Here is a 21257-nt window from a genome sequence, read left to right as displayed (position 1 = left end):
ATTACTAAGAATATGAGTGGAGGTGGAAATGCAAAACCACTAGGATGTGAAATGAGACCTTCCTCCATGTTAGGCAGCACCTCCTGACAAGTGTTTGATCAGTTTAGCATCTTCCCAGATTTTCATATTCCCTCTAGGGAGGTCAAAATCTTTCATTTTTCTCTTACCCTAAAGCAAACAAATTTAAACACTGAGGTTTTAAAACAATATTTAATGTTCTTCATCATGACTTTTTGAGCTACCATTTCTCAGTCTTGTATAATGTGACAGCTTTTTCAACTAGTGACTGTATTTTAACACCACAGAAGGCAAGAATATGTAATAGAGTTCTTTCTCTGGATATGTGATCTAAATATCAACATGAGAGATCAAAAAAGCACCTATTGAAGTCTTGCTCCTTCAGTTTCACCCTTCAGAAAGCCATAATGAAATATTTTCTAACAAAGGGGGGGACATTCACACGTAGAGAGCTGAGTGAACAGAGGATCTAACCCTCTTTTTCCCCATTATACAGGTCTGAAAAATGTATGTCTAGCTTAAAGCTTCTAAACATCATGAGACAACAGCAGTGCAGGTGTTTCTGCAGGAAAATGAAAAGCTTGGGTGCCTTGAATAGGAAACACTTAGACTGTTCCTCTACCGGTATATATTTTTTACATTATTACTGTAAAATATTTACAGTAATAATATTTACAAAAACATACAAAACATATTTACATCACGTGGAAGAGTAGCTCTGAACAGATGGCTAAGCAAAGCCAGTATCCCCATGTCAATGCCACAGCAGGATGCTTTCTTAGCCCCTGGCAGCAAGAATCAGCCCTTTAAAGAGAGGTTCTCTCTCCCTTGGAAGAGGCTTGCACTTCAATTATTGCCTGGCTAAGCTGAGTTAGTTACTCAGTGAGCAGGGGCAGTGGCACAGTGCTGTCATGTGGCAGTCTGGAGGCAGCCTCACCCCACTGGAACGCTCATTCATTAGGGAATGATCAGGCATTGGGACTCTTAGTGAGCCTTGGAGCCATCTGAGCCTGGCTCTGTCTGGACACGGGGGGCAGCTCCTGACCTCTTCTCACAAAAGCCCCCACTGCAGCCCATCCCTTTGCTGCCAAAACCTGGATATTTAAACCTTACATGGTCACTAACCCAGCCAAGTTAGATCTTTTCCTGTTTCCCAGAGCAGAAACAGGGCGCAGAACAATGAAGGCTCCAGTACTTACGCATCTCTCGGTCCTTCCTGAGAGAGATCAAAGACCTGGCGTGGATTCAAATACCACATAAACATTTGGAGAACCTTGGTGCCCTGGCAAGAGAGAAAAACCAAAGGAAGGGAAGTTATGAGCAGTTCAATGATTATTAGAAATTACAGTGTACATTATTCACTCTATTCCGCCTGTGTTTCTTTTTTTCTGTGCTTCATAAAGCAAACATAAAACAAGAAGACAAACTAGAAAGTGGCATAACAAATGACTGCTCTGCAGAATAGCAATCCAGGATGAGGTGCACATGCAGGCATATAGACCAATTTCAACAACACAGATCACTAATTGTCCATAAGAACAGGCATTTGGGGTCAGACCAAAGGTTCATCTCCCACAGCAACCTGTTCTCCTGCTTCTCACCACCTGCAACAAGAAGAAACCTCTGTTATCCCACCTCACCCTCAGCTATCCATGACAGCAAGAAGTTGAACAAGATTGTAGCTAAAGTCTCCACAAACACTGAACAGGGTGCTGCCCAATGTCCAAGCAATGACAGTGTTCTGGCCTCCACCATCACTACAATGATCATTCATAATTGTAACCTCTACCATCTGATGATGCAGGAGTCAAGGACTTTGTTGGATACAGCTGCCCCAATGGTCCCCCACTCAGTGCAGTGTGGCCAGCCCATCACCTAAAGGTGTAATTTCTGTTTTCTCAAACTTTGGGGTTCATATTCCCACTCAAATACCTTCCTTCACATTCTGCTCAGACACAAAGTGACAGGATCTCTTACTAGCAGCAGAGAGCTAAGAACTCTATGGGCTGAGCTTGTACTCTAATTCAAGAATGCCTTTCAGACATGGCCTGAGAGTACACATCAGGAATTTTCCATAGCTCTCCCTTCCTAGGGATGGCTCTTCTGCCTGACACCTTCCCTGAAGTGAAGAACCAAGAATAGCAGTCATAGGACCTAGGAAAAGGTATAAAAGAGAGAAAATAATTGTGATGTCTGCCGTAAGTATTCTTCCAGTCTCAGCTGTGTGCAGATCATAGAACTCTTGAAGCAGAGGGAGGTACAGGACTTCACAGTTTTAACTTCCAAATATCTCCTCCAGCCTGTGTAAATGTTTAGCATCCACAACAGCCTATTGCAAGGAGTTTTTCACTGAACTTCAGACTGTGAGAAGAACCAGCTTTTTCCTTTTGTTTTGAATCAGTATAAACAGTTTCATTTTTTATGCTCCGTTATTCTAACAGAGAAGAGAATGAGTAGTGCCCATACTGCTCTCCATGCTCTATAGGCCTCTGGTGTATCTTACACCAATCTTTTCCATTACAAGGCCCTGTTTATTGAAAGGCACTCAGAATATTTGAGATTCAAAAAGTGGCAGAACCAGGAAAATATTCACTTGGGTAAGTATTCATTCCAACAATCCCAAGGAAGAAGTCTTCTGCATTTTAGTCACTGAAAATTGGTCTCTGTGGTAGAGTACAAGACCACTAATGATTTTTTAGGTGCTGTAGGCACATGTCATGTTATGTTCAGTAATTTCAAAAGACTTTCCTAACAAAGCTTTCCTAACAAAGCCACTTTTTGGATAAAGTCTAAGGGTTCACTGGAAACCTAAATTTTCTGTTAAAAGATAACATCTTCTGAAAACCTCCAAACTATCATTTTAGATTCCTTTCAAGAATCTGAAGATAGGACTACAACCACTCAAATACTCAAATATCCATTCCAGTCATCCAACTCTACAGAGATACAGAGCCATTCCACAGCAAGGACCTCCTCTGAGGAAGGTCTTCAGACTTCTTCAGGCATAGAGCCCTTTCTCTCTGACTGGACCAGAAATTGTGTCATTTGCAGATAACCTGCTGGTAAACTTGAACTTTGCAATCCAGACCTGGCTGATACTCTTACCTGATTGCCTCCACTTTTTGGATTGACAAAAACTAGCAGTGGCTTCATGAGTGGAGAGGAGATAGGCTTTATCACAAAAGGCCGGCCTTTGTTATCCTGAGAAAGAGAAGCAAGAAACAGCTTTAGTACAAGTGATGTATGTTTCTTTGACATGGCACACACAGAAGAGCCAACCTCGTTCTGATAAAACTACCCTAGGACTGGAAAGAGTACAGTCATGTCAATGTGGTGCCCATCTGAGAGTAATTTATCCAGCTGAGACAAAACAATAAAATAAGAGGGGGGAAAATATAATTTCAGGGTACCACACAACTATTTCAAAATCCTTTTGAGATTATTTCGGACCCTATTCCACGCAATTATTCACACAAGAATATATGTCAGATACAGTGTTATTTCTAATACAAACAGTTTTTTCCAAAGGAAAAGAGAATGAGATAATTTTATTCTGTTAATTCCATCTAACAGACAAGTTGCATAAGCACGAATTTGCAGATGATCTGCTCTCAAATTCTCGGCCTTGCTGCCTTCCCACCTCTGAACATATGCCACAGATCCAACATGACATTATCAATAAGAAAACTATTTGCCTCCCCACTCCCTGGAGGACACCTGAGAACCCCGAAATGAGGGCACTGTCCTGGACCCCAAAAGACACAAATTCCACTCTCTGGTCTGCAGTACTCTCACCATGCAAGAAAGGACTTGAACCAGAGACCCCTGGCTATGCAGGGGTGAGTCTCCTTCCACCTCTCCCATGAGGCTGTTTGTCTATATAATTAATCCACTAGGAAGCATCTGGAAGCAAGGTCTTCTATGAGACACATGGTAAATAAACCAATAGATCAATAAACTGTTTTCTCTCTCTGCGGTCCAATTTTAATACAAGATCCCCTGAAGAAGATATCCTAAAATAGATCACATCTGGACCACAGCCTTGCATCATGCACCATGATCTTGCACACACCGTGGGTTTCACAACCCCAGTTTTACACCGTGTTCTGCTTAGTGGAAAAAAAAAGGGTGTGAGCTGAGTCTCTCACATCCCAAGGGAACACTCTTTCATTAGGGTGCTGGTTCTTCTGGAGTCTGGTACATTGTTTCTTGAAAAAAATCAACTCAGAAAATAAAACTTTTCATACAAGTTTTATCTTTTCTAACAACAAATTCAATATCATGGAATTTCCCAGGGGAAAAATACATTAAACACTTCAGTGAAAAAAAAGGGAAAAAAAAAGCCTAAAAACTTTCAAGTCTGGGTTTAGAGATTTAAACAAAAGGAGCATAATTTCCAAAGCACTTGAATACCTACTTCGTTTCCTCTTTTGCTGGCTTTTCTTTTAAAGGACGTTCTCTTCTTTCGCCTCGTTGAAGTCTTTAAGGAGTTCTACACCAAAAGAAAAAAGAATACATGAAAAGCAAAACAAAATTTAGAAGACAGGCCCAGACAGAGCCCCTTTACGAAGCTCTTCCATGCATGTCCACTTGGAGAATGATAAGAGTGTCTGGCACATGCTCGAGATTTAAATTACATGCGCTGCATGCTTTACACTTCCACACCACCGTTTATGGAGAAAGCCACACACGGAGACCAGACTGGTGCTTTGGAACTGGAAACTTTCCCACGCTGTGAGGGGGAAAAAAAGATCAGATGCTCCCATAGACTCACATAACACCACATGTTGTACCTGCCAACCCTCCCAATAGGGGTAGGAGACGCCCGTTTCCCCTTCGGGGCTCCAGTCTCCTGCCCAATCAGGCTCGTCTCCTGGTATGGAGACCACCTGCATAAAGATGTAATAAAAAAACATGATAAATAAGATATTTTTCATGTTTTTTTGGTTTTGTTTTTGTTTTAGTTTTTTTAATAAGGAAAGAAAACAACAAGTTTTAGCTCTGGCAACCATTATGACTCAACATAATGTAGGCCACCATGGCATATGATGCTGGCACTGTAGAGTCTGTTCCAACCTATGAAGAAACTTGTGTAATCATCTGCTAAGGAACAAACTGAATCGTTAACTTTTTAACGATTTAAGTAAAGAAGGTGTTTGTGGGGTGATTTTTTTTGTGTGTTTTTAAATAACAATATTGCTGAACTACATACAAAAGAAAACGTACAAGTGCTTGTATTTTTGTAGAACCTATTAAAATAGAGCTTATGTCAAGGCTATTCTCCAGGCAGATGACTATCTGCTTGGTGATACTGAGAAAAAGGGTGTTCTGGTGTGACAAGAACAGTCCAAAAAAGGGTATTTTTTTGTTTGTTTGTTTTGTTTGTTTGTTTGTTTTTAATTCACTAGTTGAAGTTATACCTGCAGGAAACCCTAACCATTTCCATAATTGAAATTTTGTCTTATGGGAAATACTCCAAATATTTTTGCAGTATTTCAACTTCTAGTCTAATCATCACCAGGAAATAAAGTAGCATGTGGAATTAGAATAAAGTTCATTGATTTTTTTTTTTCTGGATATAAGAGAAAAAGCAAGATTCACTCAGCTCATGTGAAAGTTCATTTCTGTCCTGACCTTGATCAGAAGTGTACCACTAATGAAAATCAACAAGCAGAGATCACCAAATCTTAAAAATGAGATGTTTATTCTTAATCCTGCTCACTTTCCAACATCAACAGGAATAGCTACTAAGTTTTGTTTAGTACATATTAACCACTTTCAGAATCTCAAGACTTGAGTACGACACACCAGATACACAAGTTCCCTGAGAAGAAAAACTTCCACATCCCTGAGAAGAAAAACTAACAGCTATCTAACTGAATAAAGGCATTGTCCTCTATCACAAACAACAAGAGAAACCTGCCATAAGACCTCAAGGTCCCAAGCTCTCAGCATTCCTGGAGAAGGAAATAGTCATGCCTTATTGCTTACTGAAAATACTGAAGATAAGACATCTCTGTAGATCGGTTTCAGGAATTTGCTCTTTTAGACCATATTTTGAGAAATCACCTAAAGAAGTGTTCACATGTTCATAATCTTCCCTACTCTGATACAAAGTGATCATGAAAGCATGAAAAATCATAAAGGCTGCGCTGACTACCAAGTGCATCAGCAATCCCATCTGCATGGCCTTGCATTGCCCTACTCAGTAGTCACATTGACTGCAGGCAAAAGTCTTGATGTCAACAGAAAGTTATGGGGGCATTACATTCAAAGCTGCCTCCCATGGGAGCCTTAGCCCAGTTCTTCAGGCATTCTCTGGAGGATTTTCCCTGGATGGGGGCAAAACACAAGTCAGAGAGAGGAGACCTAGTCTATCCACACTCTTGTTAGCAGTGTGCAGAAAGCTCACACACATACCAGGGGTAAAGACAGCTCAGTAAAACCCTGACTAATTCTAAAAGTATAATTTAAAGAATGTTTAAATACAGTTGTTGTTAAATCCCACTATAATGTACCAAACAGTAGGGTGGGAAAAGGCATAGCTATAAAAAAAACTATATTAAAGAAACAGTTTAAGGCTAAGCATCCATTCCTGATTATAACCATTTTTATTTCCATACTCAAAAGGGCACTAAATTCTGCACTCAATAATGTTATTTCACTTTTTTTTTTAAACATGCCTACATCTACAGTATTAACAGAACCTGAAACTTTGCTACAGTAATTGCAACCACGTGTTCATAGCAGATGAACCGCAAAAAGCTGCTTAAACATACACAGGTTTTTTTGCAAACATGCAGAAGAGTAACAGCCAAAGAGTATCAGCAGTCTTTGCACACTGAAGTGAAGAAATGGATACATAACACCTTGTTCACAGAACAAGGTAATGAGTATTTTGTAAACATATAATGTTATTCAGCAAGGTAGCTGATAGCAAAGCATACCTTTATAATGGGCACCATAAGTAAATCCTAACTTGCCTCTAGAGAGGAAACCTCTCCTTTGTGGATGTCAGTTTGTCCATCTTCAAAAAGAGATTATTCATATTATTGAATGGTCAGTATAGCTCTCAGAAAGTTTAGGTAGATGTACAGAAGAATTGGAGTCCTTTTGGATGGTGTTGGATGGTGTGAAGACCATGGACTACCTCAGACAAATCCAATGAAAACTTTCAACATTTTCCTTTACAGCATTTCACCCTCAGTTTTCAAAGGCTTTTAGCACACCGATTTTCAAATTACTTGAACAATAACCAGCATCTGGGAAGGTCAATCTTGACCATGTTCTGGTTGTTCACAAACCACTGTCAGACAAGCCAGCTGGACTCAGCAATTGAGGAAATAAAGAAATAAGCCCAGAAATTTAAGTATCCACTAGAACTAGTTCACAGCCCTCAAAGGAGGAGAATGAAACACCAAGTTTACTCACCTTGAACAGAAAAATCTTGGAATTTTACAGTTACTGCCTTTGTCTTCCCAAACAGAAGACAGACTGAATCAGTAAATCCATTGGGCAGATCCTCCTTATCATCTACTTTTCTCCCACGGCACAAGCACATAACAAGTCCACTGCCAGAGCTAACACCACTTTGGCTACCAAACCTCACCTATAGCAAAACACCACCAGTCAACAAGGGTGACCTGCTTCACAAATTAGGAAATGGAATTGTTTTGAACCCCAGGAAAACAGAGCTGATATCAAAGCACTGCTAGCGATACAGAAATACTGGAAACCACTAGAAAAGTTACAGAAGTGATTCACATTATGGATAACATGGAAGAGGTATTGAGAGTTTTCCATTCATGTAACGGGGTCATTACACACAGGGCTGCCACCAATTCCTAAACTGTTTGAACCATTCTGAATATTCTTCATCTTGCAATCAGTTGCTTAAAAGAAGCAAAAGCTCCACATTTGGACCATAAATTTGTTCTTAACCAATTACACCATGATGCTTCACTAGCACAACATTGTTGGTAACGACACACAGAGTGTGGTCTTTGTGAAAGCCTAATATTTGAACGGTGGTGACCCACGTTGTATTAAGCATGGAAAACTATTTTTGAAGCAATCAAAAAATAAAAAAAAAATTATAAAACAGGGCAAAGTTTTGCTAGAAAATGCCATCTTATTTACTTAAAGGAAACCACAAAAAACAGGATGCAGGCACCACTAAAATCAATTTTTTATGACAAGGAAATTCAGTTCAGGAGTTGTCTGTGACCAACGTAAGTACTTAATTAGAGCTGAGGAAATATTTTATACCCAAAAATCTTCTAGCCATATTTATTCTGACTGTGGAATATGTGAAAAACAGATTGTTGGTTACACATTCATTTTTTTAATGTGAAATTACAAAAATTTGTAGATACTGTGTTTGTACTCTCCGGATCAAATGATGCGAATATTTCACAGTGTTTACCAAACATTTCTATAGGGTGAAGAGGGTCATAATACATAGAAGTAGAGCTGGCCAGAAACAGCAGGAGAGGAAAAATATTTCCTAAGAAAACAATAAATAAGAAAACAAGACTTCTTGCCAACAGTCTGAAAACACATCCAAAAGATGCATCACTATTTTCTAAAGTAATAAGGATGTATTTCCCATAACTCCAGTGGATGCTATTAAGAAGCTTCATGGAAATGCACCCATTGTCTGTGTTAAATACAATTTTGATCTATTTAATGCTTCAGCTATTCAAGATAAGGTTTTGCATGCTACTGACCATGAATTTCAAGGATCAGAGATGTGAGTTAATAATGAAGTACTTTCTCTGCACTCATGACTCAGGCACACAAAGCTAACAGATACTTTATTTTAGTCTAACATTTTAAGCCTTTATTTAAAAGATTTTTTTTTCCATAAATTATAATTACCTAGATTAGATTTCTTTTTAAATTTGAAGTTGTCAAAAAAAAATGGACAAGAAAGCAAATTCTCTACAGATATTATAAGGAAGGTACCATGCTTTGGGCAAAAGCCAAATCAAAAGAAAATTACACATCAGTGTTTGTTTTGGGGTTTGGGTTTTTTTTTTTTCATTTCTTTGGTTTTTTGGGGTTTTTTGGTTTGGTTGTTTGGGGGTTTATGGGGGGGTTTTGTTTTGTTTTGCTTTGGTTTTTTTTAGACTAAAAATAAATAAAATAAAAATTTAAATGGTTGAAGAAAAGCTTCTTTTAGTAAGTCAAACATGGATACATCTGTCAAATACCACACAGTTGCTGAAAATTAGCCAAGGATATTGAGTCCCGGTCAAGGAATCAACAGTCCTCAAAAAAAGAGAGAAAAGTATTTCTCTGGAGGAGACTCAGTAAAAAAGAGAAAAAGTGTGGGGAAAATCTACAAATGGCAAAAAGCCTTTTTTCTCAGAGTAGAGGTGGCTAGGAGTCTTGCTATGCTCTTTCTTGACCTAAAGGAGAAATAGAGCCCTCTTCAGCTGACTTTTTTGGTTACTCTATCCATGTATTTCCCCTTCCTTCTGCCCCTTGTCTTTAAAAACCAGCTTCCTACTCATGCCTAAATCTGTCACATCCCTGAACTGGAACTAGAGATAGTGTCCCAATTTAAGCCTCAGGCCTTTTTCCATTTTCATGGACTACTCTTAGTGCCTTGGTGGCAACCTGAACTTCTTAGCTTCCTCTTGACAGCCAGGACACAGAATCAAAAGACCCAGGTCACTTCCCAAGGATGGACTGAAATTAAGAATATTATTCTGAAATGAAATATTTTGCCAGCATTTCTGACTCTCTGATATGTTCAGTGTTTGTTTCTTTCAGATCAACTTGGAGTAAAAACTTTCAAAGAAAAAAAAAATTATTATTGCATGATGTGAACCCCCTTTTAATTTTTGGCCAGCTCTCTTGTGGATATCTTTCTTTCCCTGTTGTGTTCAGCAATGAATTACCCTCTCAAAGACCTAACACATCCATCACAAAAGCTTTGAAGTCCAATGCCTGTGCAACTCAATGTGCATGTGGGTTTACTGCTGACTGTGCAGGCACTGGTGTAAGACCTGATTCTTTACATGTTCATTAAAGGCAAATTCAGAGGGATGCCAGTCCAGACACAGCAATTCCTACTGCACTTCAAGGGAATCTTTGTGAAGTATTTCCCTGTATTTGCTCAGCTCTATTTAATGAAAGGTGCTTGACTGCCTACCACACCAGGGATGTCTTGCAGTACGCTTGCTGAACTCACAGGAACAACTCTGAGCTGAATTAGCTCAGAACACGTCATATTTGTTGCTAATCATCCCAAACAGGGAAATTTATTGAAGGACTTGATGAAGGGGAAAGTGGATACAGGTTCATAACCACCATGAACGTATGCTAGGTTTCAGGGTTGAACAAGCATGCCTTGGTGAAGGAGGACCAAGCAGAGAAGCCAGGCTGGCCCTGCACAGCCAGACAGGCCCTGCACAGCCAGACAGCTTCAGAAACAGACATCAGCATGCAGTTACCTGAGGTTTCTTCACCTTAATGATCCAGGTGGGAGGCACAATGACAGCAGCATGAGCCCCCAGGGAACATGGCTCCTCAATGTGATGTAGCATGAAACAGGTGACTTTGTTATGAAACTGCAAGAGAGGGAAAGAGCATAGTCAAGAAAGAGGACAAGAAAGACAAAGGGGATGCCTGGAGAAGAAGAGGGTGATGGAACAAAAACTGGAGCAATATTCCCAACTCCACCATCTTCAAGTCCTTCAAAGCACAGAGATTTAGGACAAGTAACTAAAGATGATCTTCCTAAGTCATGCCTTCTTCGAAAAAGAAAAGAAGACAACACAGACAAAAACAAACCAAGACAAACAAAATCACCAAACCAACAAAGCCCCACACTGACTCCTAGTAAAACCCAGATCACAGCCTCCTGAAGTACTTTCCACTTACCGCCAGCTTGCACCAGGAACAACTGATGGCCACAATCTCTTTACTATGGAAGGAGAATTTCTGCTGAAAGCCCTAGAATAACCAGAGAGGAAAAAAGGATTAAATTCCTCTTGACTATAAGAAAATATATCACTCTAACTCTAGCCAGGTGAGTACGCTAGGCAAGCAGATTTTTGGGAGGTAAAACAATTACAGGAGGTAACAGAGAAAGTTCCTCTGCTGGATATAGTCACACAATCCTTTTAAAAGGATTTCTGCAAAATTGTATGCTTTTCCTTATTTTTTTCAGTTAAAAAACAATGGGAGAAAAAGAGAATAAATGTCTATTTTCATTTTTAATGGATTTCTACAGACCTGAAAGTTTCAGATTTTCTGTTGAACAAAGGGTTCTGTAATTGCAGCCTTGTTTGTTCTAAATATAAACAATAATTTGAATTTTCCTTTTTTTTACTACAGAGTAGAATTTTATTTTTTTTTACAACAGAGTAGAATTACTCTTTTTTTACCACAGAGCAGAATTATTTTGTCCTTTTTTATGATAGAACAAAATTGACTACAATGTCTCTCTGGGAAAGTTCTGACACTGGAATGAAGTAATTAAGTTTATAGCTTTATTGAACTGACTCAGATTAAAATCTTTCCAGTAAGTTCAAAAAAAACCCCAGTATAGTCTGATTCAGATCACACAATTAAAATAAAATATTTGTTTGTATTTTTAAAGATAGAAAAGCCCTCATAAACCAGAAAATGTGATTTTATTCTCCTAGAAGGGAGCTTCTTTCTATAGAATACAATATGACTTTGCTGTAAATTCTAAGGCTGAAAAAGACAATTGGGTCAAATATATCCTTCTGCATGTAACACAGGCAATAAATAATATGATACAGTCTGTAATTTTGAGCTGAGTTACAGCTTATTTTAGTCAGTTAAAAAAATTGATTTGGGTTGATGGCTGGAGAGATGGAAAGTTCACAATTTCAGTGAACAGTTTGTCACAGTTGCCTTTACTACTTAGGTTTCAGATTTGCAGTTTGTTGGAGCCTTTATTCACGGCCTTCCATCAATCCTCTCCCTACCTCTATAAGTAGCCCATCACCACCCAGAACTTTCTAATTCAATCTCTCTACCAAGTGATGAATTTGCGATCCAATTTTTACCTTCAACAAGTTGAGTAATACTTAAATCTCCTACATGCTGGACGACACCCAAGACCCAATGCAAAAAAAGTTATAAACTGATTTATAACTGGTCATTGCCTCACTGCTTCTATTATTAAAGTCCTTCTTATCCTGCAGGACAAATGAGCCTATTAGTGCTCAGTGAAATGACAAGACCAAGCACACCAGTGAGAATAAAATAAACAACCAAAAAAACAAAACCATGCAGAGATGCCTTGGTCTTAAGTGAGGGACTGAACTACAATCTGTCTATACAGGGTGGCTGAAGACAATTCTGTTGGTACTCAAAAGGGAAGGAGGTTCCATCTGCCTGCCCAGAATGCAGAAGTACATCTTGCAGCTTCATCTACAGGTGTCCCCAGCATGTACTCAAACCAGTTTGCTGCATGGACCTCATCACCAAGACCAGCTCCTGAAAAGGCTTGTGTCACCTTAGACTAGATTTTTGGGGTTTTGTTTCAGTCCTTCTCCTAATGTCTCAGGGTTTGCATTCAGAGAAATTCAGAGTAGATTCTTCATAATGATGGTGAATTGGGCTATTCAAGTTTAGCAGTGGAGTGTAGTGAAGTGGTTTAACAAAGACAAGCTGGCCAGATTCTTCTGGCTGGGCACATCTTGTCTGCCATTCAGTGTGGGCATAAGAACAGAGTGACAGTAACTGTGATACAAGTGCTGGAACTGAGGTCTGACACTGGACAAAACACTCTTTCCTCATTTACTTACTCTAGTGCTTCACAATGTTTCTCACAAATCTCGCTCCTTCTTGTTCCAAAGTGCATTAAAATAAAAAAATAATTATTTCAGTCCCTCATGGGCACGAATTGTTTTGGGTTTTTCTGCTTTGTAATATCCAGGGGGAAAACGTTTGTCTCCCAAAATCTCCAATAAAAAAAGTCTAAATTCAGTACATTAATTCCACAGCCCATGAGGCGTGCATTTTAAACATATGGACTGAGCAGCTTGTCTGGTTCTGGATGGATCATTTTTCATTTATTAGTAAGTCATTTGGCTTTTAGGGAGTCATTAGAGAAAATGATACAGCAATAAAAACATATTAATGATAAGGAGCAATAAACCACCACTTTCCTTCCCCAAATTGCTTCACAAATGTGAGTTAATTCTTGCTAAGGATACAAGTTTCATGTAAGACAGCATTTATTTGAAAGCTAGCTTTACAAATAAAGTAATTGATAAAATTGATAAAATAAACCATGCTCTGTAAGTCACAGTGAGATTTGACAGGGACTATAGTACTGAAACATAGGAACCCTCCACATTTCACTAGGAATTATATTTTCTGTCTTCTCTGAGTGAGAAGGAACATTTCAGATGTCTTCAATCATGCAAGGAGGTCTTCTGCACCAAATTAGAAATTTTCAGATAGAAAATGAATTCCATATTTTTGAGAACATCAGCCCAACAGTATATAATGAGCACTGATTCTCCAGCAACCAACCCCTCCACAATACACGAAGCCCCATGTAGTAAGCTGCTCCTGTAGAAATAAACAGTTGTGCACACCAGGAAAAGCATACTTGTAGGAAGAGAGCACCCGAATGTCCACAAAACCAGCTTGTGTTCATAATTCAACCTGTCTGAATGGTCTGGATTAAAGTACAAATTAACATAGATGCTTGTGCACCAAAGACAGCACATAGGGATTACCAGTTCTGGTATGTTTTGTTTATATCATCAGAAGTACTTATTATCAAAGACTATTTTCACACCAGTGTTAGGGCTACTAATAATATTTTTTGCAAGTAATTTCCTACAAAAGATTTTCTCTTTTTAGTGCTCTTAGAGATACCCTAATGAAACATAACTGTAGGAGAGCCAGGTATTATTACAACTCGAATTCAGACTGCAACAGAAGCATTTGTGTGGTGATCTCTGCTAAAATAACAAAGAACTAGAAGGGCTTTTCAAGCATTAGAAATTTCAGTCTTAACTTTACATGCAGCTCTGCATCAATCCACAGGCATTTAAAGGGACCAGCAACAGAAACACTGTAGACACGCACTGCATCTATATGGAAGACACCTCACTCTGGACGCCACAGAAGGTTAAGGAAATAGTATTTGTTTAGCATTATAGTCCAAAACGTTTTCTCAGTCTCAGAAAACCCCTCAGCCACTGCTAACTGGAAGCATATGAGAAAAAGATTCCGCTTCATTCATCCTTAAGCTTCTATTACTGCACATAGTTAAGAAATGGATGCTGGGCCACATGGTCTGAGCATTTTTATGTCATATTATAGAAAGATTAAAAAAATATCCTGATTGTTCTGGTGATGCCAGGTGACAAAAAGCTAACAGCTATGAAACTGTCTTTTTTTCCCCCCGTGTCTTCAAGAGAAAGAGAAGAATTCTTAAACATCATGAACAATGTAGATGTCATGGCTTGGGAACACCTAACTACCAACTCTTCCAACACAAGAGCTATGAAGCATTAGGAAAAACAACTAATGTGTGACAGGTTTGAAACAGCCAAATGTAGTCTCATAGCATGGAGTTAAGTTCAGGAATCTCTGGCTAGAGGATGTTGTAATTGCTACAACTTTACGTGAACTCAAGGTTCAACAGGGCAAGACCCCAGGAAAGAGATTTTCATAGACTGTTAACTATAAAGGCATGATTTCTGGAAATTCATGAGACAAAGACTGAAATAGGTTGCTTGGTTACACTGCACATTCCAGGTCCCCTTCCCTGGTACCAATTCCGCTATACAATACTTCAGCAATAGACCAGTGAAATCACCCTTGGGAAGAAGAGTAAAAAAACTTAAAGCCTTGCTGAGTTTATATAAACTGTATTTGCACTAGAAAGTAATGTGTAACAGGGTAGCACAGGTTCTGTTAGTACTCAAGAGATTACACACAAGCACTTTTAGATAATTTTACTTTGGATTAGCTGTAGTCTGGTCCTGTGGACTGAATTCCCAGCAGTAACTGCAGAGTGAACTTTCAATTAAGTTTAATCTAAAAGAAATTCAGTTCATTTGTTACAAGACTGTCCCACACGTGGACCATTGTAAGTGATTGTAACAAGGAAAATTTCTTTCAAACCGCACTTCTGAGTAACGGTGGAACATTAACAGTCCCCTGTGTACTTAATTTTTCAGGAAGTGTCAGATATGGCACATAATGGCATACAGAATATAAAGGGTATGCCAAGGATATGGAGTGCATTAATTCCTATCCACTTGCTTATGATTAGAAGCATGAGATGGGTAGATCCTGAAAACTTTTTTATAACTGTAATTAATGATCATTAAAATACTTAACCATCCCATTCCAGGCATGGGATAGGACTATTACACAACAAGATCTACCAGAATCCCTAAGTATTCCATGAATAATACTTTTTTATTCCTTTAAATTTACTGTCATTCTATTTCAATGAGTTTCCCTTTTCTTGTAAGACAAGAGAATAATAAAGGTGGTTCTTACTTGGAGGTTTTTGGAATGTTATACCAGAGCACATGCATTTTGCTGTAATAGGAGACCGGTTGGCCAATAAATATAACTGATTTTTTTGCTATAATTTTCCTGGCAAAAAAACAACTCTACTGCAACATACTCAAGTTGTTCTTTACCAAATATTTCTTATTTAAGGAGAAAACTGAGATTTTTCTCTGAACTTCTCTATATTCTATGTTTGATGGTTGGATTTGAAGGCCTATATCAACCAAGGCTGCCCATGGAAACATACCTAGCACAAGTTTTGATACGATACCTAGTAAGCACTCTCATTGCAAAATCAGCTCCAAATGCCTGAAAATCAGCTCCAAATGCCTGTAGGGGGCATCCAGGCCAAGAAGGCAGAGAAGGATGGCAGTCATACCCTACGACTGCTGTGTGCAAACTGCCTTGTTGCACCATTCCCATGGTACTTGCTATAAAAAGGGCATCACATTTTTGTTGCATGTCCTGTTGCAGCTGGTAGCTGACAATCTGCATGAGTATCCAGATACAAATCTCATTTTCCTCTGAATGAAATGCTGTGCCATGGAGACGAGACATGGACTGTCTTACTAGTTGGAAAGAGGGAGGCAAAAGTATAATATAGTGCCAGAGAAAGGCAATTAAATCCCGGTTAATTTAATTTTTAAATATCTCTTGGTGTATTTCAGGGGTTCATAATATTTCAGAAGAAAGAACTTCAGTATCTAAACTTCCACCTTTTTATACTTTTTTAGAAATAAACTTTTGCAGTCTATGAAGCAGAGGAAACATGAAGCAGTCTCACAAATCTTAGAGGCTACTGGGGCAGAAAGAAAGCAACAGCTTTTTTTCCAGGAGCCTGAAAAATAGGCCATCACAATTTTGGCACAGAGGACAGCACTGCAAGAACATCATATTAGTACAGGGTTAGCTTAGCAATTAAAAAGGCTCAAGGAGTCATAGCTTTCCTCCTCCTCATTTTCAGCAGACAGCGCATCACAACCTCCCAGAACAAATAATGTGGCCATTCCTGCAGATGCAGCTGCCTTTCCCTTCCCACGCGGGAATCAGGACTGTAATGCTCCACATCTCAGGCTTGTCATTAGCTATGAAAAAATTCCAAGTGTTTGTGACAGAAAAAAATTGCAGTGACTAGAAGGACCTACTGGCTACCCTGAATTCCTGCATGCCCTGTATGTCATGCTTGTGCTGTGCTGGCAATCTTACCTTTCCACACTGCTTACATTTGCCCTCCTGCCTCCGCCGGTGCACCCAGTGGTGCCGCACGAAGTTCTGCACACAAGGACAGAAAGATGTGTTACAAGGAAGCATTGGCACCTTGCACTCAACGGTACCATCTATGTGAAATTTGTTAACAGACACCGAAGAAAAAGTCCCTTCAGCCAACAGAGTAATTCCTGGAGCAAAACATGGAGCAGGCACTGCAGGAAACCTCAAAAACCACCAAAACTGTAGGAGGAATAAGGACAAGGTGGTGTTTTCTTTATGCACATTGAAATGAGGCCAGAACCACTTTCTCAGTATTCAGGGTTTTAAATGTTTGATTTTATGTTACAGATAATTCTAGAGAGGGGGGAAAAAAAAGCAAACAACCCACACCACACCTAAGAGAAAACAAGTGAAAGGAGAGGGAAATAGGTTTTTTTAAAAATAAAAATACTATCTCTAAGGCCAGGAAGAAAAAAAAATAAAAATACTAACTGAATGAATGGGCAAAAGACGACAGAAAGGTGAAATGGTTTCTGTCAGTGTAAGTAATAGAGTGCTTCATCTAGAATTCATCTTACATTTATTCTGGAGAGGGGAACATGTTCCACTGGGAACCAATTCTCTCTCTAAAATTTCTCTCAGTCTAAAAACACTTCTGCAGCTGCACACCAGGGGGATCAGCACACATGTCAAAGGAAAAGTGATCGTCATTTGTCCATTACTTACTTCTCTTGGAGATCTGGAGCCTCCTTCTCTGAAAGTCGGTTTGCAGCGAAAATTAATCTGGCATTGAAATAAAACTGTTAGAACTTAAAGTGAGCTGAAAGAAAACTTATTCCAATATTTTGATCTAGGCTTGACTTCCAAAGTATTTATTATCTATTAAAACATTAGCTTCACTAGGTGAAAAAAAAGTAACTTACTTATATGTCAGAAAAATCTCTTTTCATAGGCCATATTAATTCTCCTTGCTAGACCTCTACACAGCCCCCATCATCCCTAACGCTATTGCTCCCTACTCAGTTCCAATATTTAAACTGCCTCCTCCTTCTGGAAGGAAAGCACTTTATCTGTTTGGTTTTTCTGAAGATCATTTGCAAACAAGTGCACACTTCAGCTTAGCTCTCAAAAGTTAGTAGGTGCTGGAAATTTCACTCTGTAAGACCTTTTCGCACGTCCTATCTTTATGTCTTCATAAACAAAATCTGTGGAGAAAATAACCTTTACATAAATAACCATGCAAATTCTCAAGGTTTTCTACCTTTTCCTTAGATAAGGATGTTTTCATCCACCTCCCCAACCACAAATCATTTGGGGAACATTGTATTGCTTCATGTAGTGGTGTTGCACTCCAAAGAGGACAACAGGAGTGTTCATGAATGGAAAACATTTTGACGAAGGTGAAGAGAAAAAAAAGTATTTTATAAAAAAGAAGGTAGTCCTATAAAAAAAAAAGTTTTGAGAAAAGAAAAAACCATAGAAATAAGAGTAGAGGGATGTAGACATTAAAAAAGACACTGAAGAAGAGAGAGGCCTGCAAAAAGTATAATAGGTAAGTGAAGTAAGGATGCACTAAATGAAATAAATTCAAGTTTGAGTTGACTGTCCTTCAAAGGATTAAACATTTGAAGATAATGCACAGCAATGCTTTTGTTACAAAGGTAGCATGACTAAGGTTTTCCAAATTTAAATACAACCCTCCTCAAATAAATAAGTTCTTCCTTCATTTAACATTTGCCTTCAAAATAATAGCTCCAGGGAGAAAAAATAACAATTTAAAAAAGGCACACACAGAAAAAAAGTAAACAAAATACCTAGTAGGTGTAAAGAAACAAAAGACATTGTAATGTTAATCTTCTTCCATTGCTCTTCACCTGGAATTGTATTTTGTTGATTTACTGCTCATTCATGGCAGTCTGGAAAGACCCAGCTTATATTTATTTTGCTTAAAATTTGCACTTTTGCAGAGAGAGCTAAGCAGAAGACTTACGTACTAGTTTTAAACTTTATAGACTTTATAACAGCCCTCTGCCAAGAGGTGGATTCATGGTCTCCAAAACAGCACAGAGAAGCTGGGTTTTATCTAAGTGCCTATTTTCTCTGGCTGGCAATGCCACCAACTCGCTGGGCTGTGGAAAGTCAGCACTGCTGGTGATGGAGGAAGTCATGAAAAATTCACTGGTAACATTTTGTGCTGAAAGCATGTGCTAATGTTAATTTCACTGCAGATAAAAGCATCGGGGGTGGAAATGGTACCTCTCCAACTTGGTATTATGGCAATCACTGTGGGATTTGTCAACATGAGTCCAAACACTTGGAAAGGAAAAAGCCCTTTCCTTATAGGGTTGCTGCTATAAATTTGTTTTGCATCAGCTTCTTTAATGGAGAACAACATTGCTAAACATATAGGAGTGAAAATGAAGCTCTAATGGAAGCAATGAGGAAATTCCCATACACATTTCTTAGCATATATCCCACCAGGAATGAAGAGGTTGGAGGAGATTTCTCTAGCACATTTCCAGATAGGCATAATGAAGACAAATCTCTGAGGGGAAGACTGAAGTCAGTGAAAGATATTCTGTAGGTGCCTGAGTGTGATCAAGGATCCTTGAAGGAAATGAGAAGCAGGACAGATGCTCACAGAAATAATGGTAGTATAAAGGAAAGGTTTGATGCTTTCCATTTTACAGACAAAAACTTGAATTCTGAAGTTTTGAAGAGAAAACAGTATGGTCTAGGAAATATAAAGGGTAAAGTTCACCCTAGCATCTTATGCTGCACTGCTCATAATAAGTATAGCTGTCATACAATGAATTACGCTGGCTTCAGTTGGGGAATTTAAAAGGCCAATTTTGTACATGACAGGAAACTCCATTTTCTAGCTTCAATTTTTAATCTAGAAGTAAAGACAATTTATTTTTGAAACATTAAAAGTGTGAAAGCATTCTGTAGTTTTTGTTCTTTGTCTGGTTTTGGATTTTGTTAGGCTTGAGATTTGAAGAAATATACTTTAAAAAAAAAAGGTAGAATTTTAAGCCAAGTTTTGTTCACAAGTACGTCGTTAAAACAGCTGTGAAAATGTAATTTGGCTTAGAGTGTTTTCCAGGCTGAAACCTCACTAAAAGAATTAAAAGCATGTTGGCTACGTCAGGCTCCAGAAGATGGCAATGTCTCACCTTCTCTAACTGCTCCATGCAGGCGTTGTGGACCACGATTTTGCAGGCAGCACACTTCCTCCGCAGGGCAGACTTCTGCAAAAGCAAAGGGACACGGGTGTGCGTGGAGGTGAGCTATTCCCAGGAAGCAAACAAAGTCAGCTGAAAAACAGGAGATTTTATGCTCCCTATGCAACAGACTTTTTTTCCCCCTCTCCTTTGTTGCTCTCAGTGGTGTACAAAATAAATAAATAAGTAAATGAAAAAGATCTTAAGCTCTCCTGGTTAAAACATGAACTTTGAGGGGGGAAAAAAAAAGCCACAGCAGTCCAGGTTGTGAACTAGAAAAGAATGCCTCCCTTTAGGTAGGGGATCAGGTTAACACTGCAGGGCATCACTCTACAAGTGAGCATCCTACCAAGATGATGAGCAAAGAGGAGAAGAATTGCACGTCCAAATCAGAGAACTTGGATCACTTTGCAAGAGGTCATTTCATGCTTATCATAAAATTTTTAATTTGATGAGCCTGACCACTGCCTTACAGAAAAATACTTGGGTCATTTTAGCAGAGAATGATAAAATTCTCAGAGAATGCTGTTAAATGCTTATGAAATATTACAGCAGGGACAAAATTCTCAATTATTCTGGTTAGTTTTATTAATTTCAGTTGGGCTTTTGAAATAATTTCCATTGAATCCCCTGGGACAAGGCATATCAAAGGCAAAAGAATACATCCAGAAGAGAGAATGTATTTACTTATTTTACTTCCATAAACTCAATTTAATTAACCAGAATGGAATTAATCTTCATAGAAATTTAACTTAAGGATTTGTGCTTGAGGGACAGAAGATTTATAAATAGACATTAAGTTGAGATTTCTTTGCTTCAGATTTTTTACATTCAATTTATTCATGTCCATTTAGATCTCTAATTAATTATTTCTTTCTAATTTTCAACATATTTTAAATAAGCTCATTAAAAAACAGGGAACACAGCTTCAGCTTACATTATGGAACAGTTATAATAATTTTATCGATTCTCATCATTATCTAGATACACCCTGACTGTACATGTTCACATGTACGTGGTGTTCTAATGTTTCACCTGAAGAATCATGGCATTGTATAACAGACTAGGTTTTCACATGTTTTGTGACTTGGTAACACAAAGCACGTTTTTTATCTCTGTGTTTACCAAATACAGTTTTTATCTCTGTGAAAATCATATGCAACATCTTAATTTCCATGTTACTTTCAATGCTAAATCAGAAAGAAGAGTTTGATCAGTTTTAGAAAGGCAAACTTCTGCTGAGAACACAAAAACTGACACACTGGGTGAGAC

The 21257-nt window shown here is 38.6% G+C and overlaps 1 protein-coding gene across 7 annotated transcripts in view; it reads right to left on the bottom strand.

Annotated features, from left to right (window-relative positions):
* DGKI (diacylglycerol kinase iota) overlaps nt 1–21257 on the bottom strand; it is a 199741-nt gene that overhangs the window by 92037 nt on the left and 86447 nt on the right. For 3 of the 7 annotated variants that reach the window (XM_066183827.1, XM_066183829.1, XM_066183832.1), the window contains exons 4-12: nt 19938–20012; nt 17488–17544; nt 16759–16824; nt 10912–10983; nt 10482–10598; nt 4812–4907; nt 4436–4510; nt 3124–3219; nt 1218–1300 (exon numbers count right to left, since the gene is read on the bottom strand). In XM_066183827.1, the coding sequence (XP_066039924.1) occupies nt 1218–1300; nt 3124–3219; nt 4436–4510; nt 4812–4907; nt 10482–10598; nt 10912–10983; nt 16759–16824; nt 17488–17544; nt 19938–20012 (737 nt within the window). The remainder of the gene's footprint in view (nt 1–1217; nt 1301–3123; nt 3220–4435; nt 4511–4811; nt 4908–10481; nt 10599–10911; nt 10984–16758; nt 16825–17487; nt 17545–19937; nt 20013–21257) is intronic. The other 4 variants (XM_066183828.1, XM_066183833.1, XM_066183830.1 and 1 more) reach the window with 3 other exon arrangements.

This window comes from Chamaea fasciata, unplaced genomic scaffold (genome assembly GCF_029207755.1).
Source record: "Chamaea fasciata isolate MVZ Bird 193981 ecotype frontalis unplaced genomic scaffold, bChaFas1.0.hap1 SCAF_5, whole genome shotgun sequence".
Lineage (NCBI taxonomy): Eukaryota > Metazoa > Chordata > Aves > Passeriformes > Sylviidae > Chamaea > Chamaea fasciata.
The sequence above is the reverse complement of the archived record's forward strand: the minus strand, read 5'-3'. Positions and strand labels throughout refer to the sequence as shown.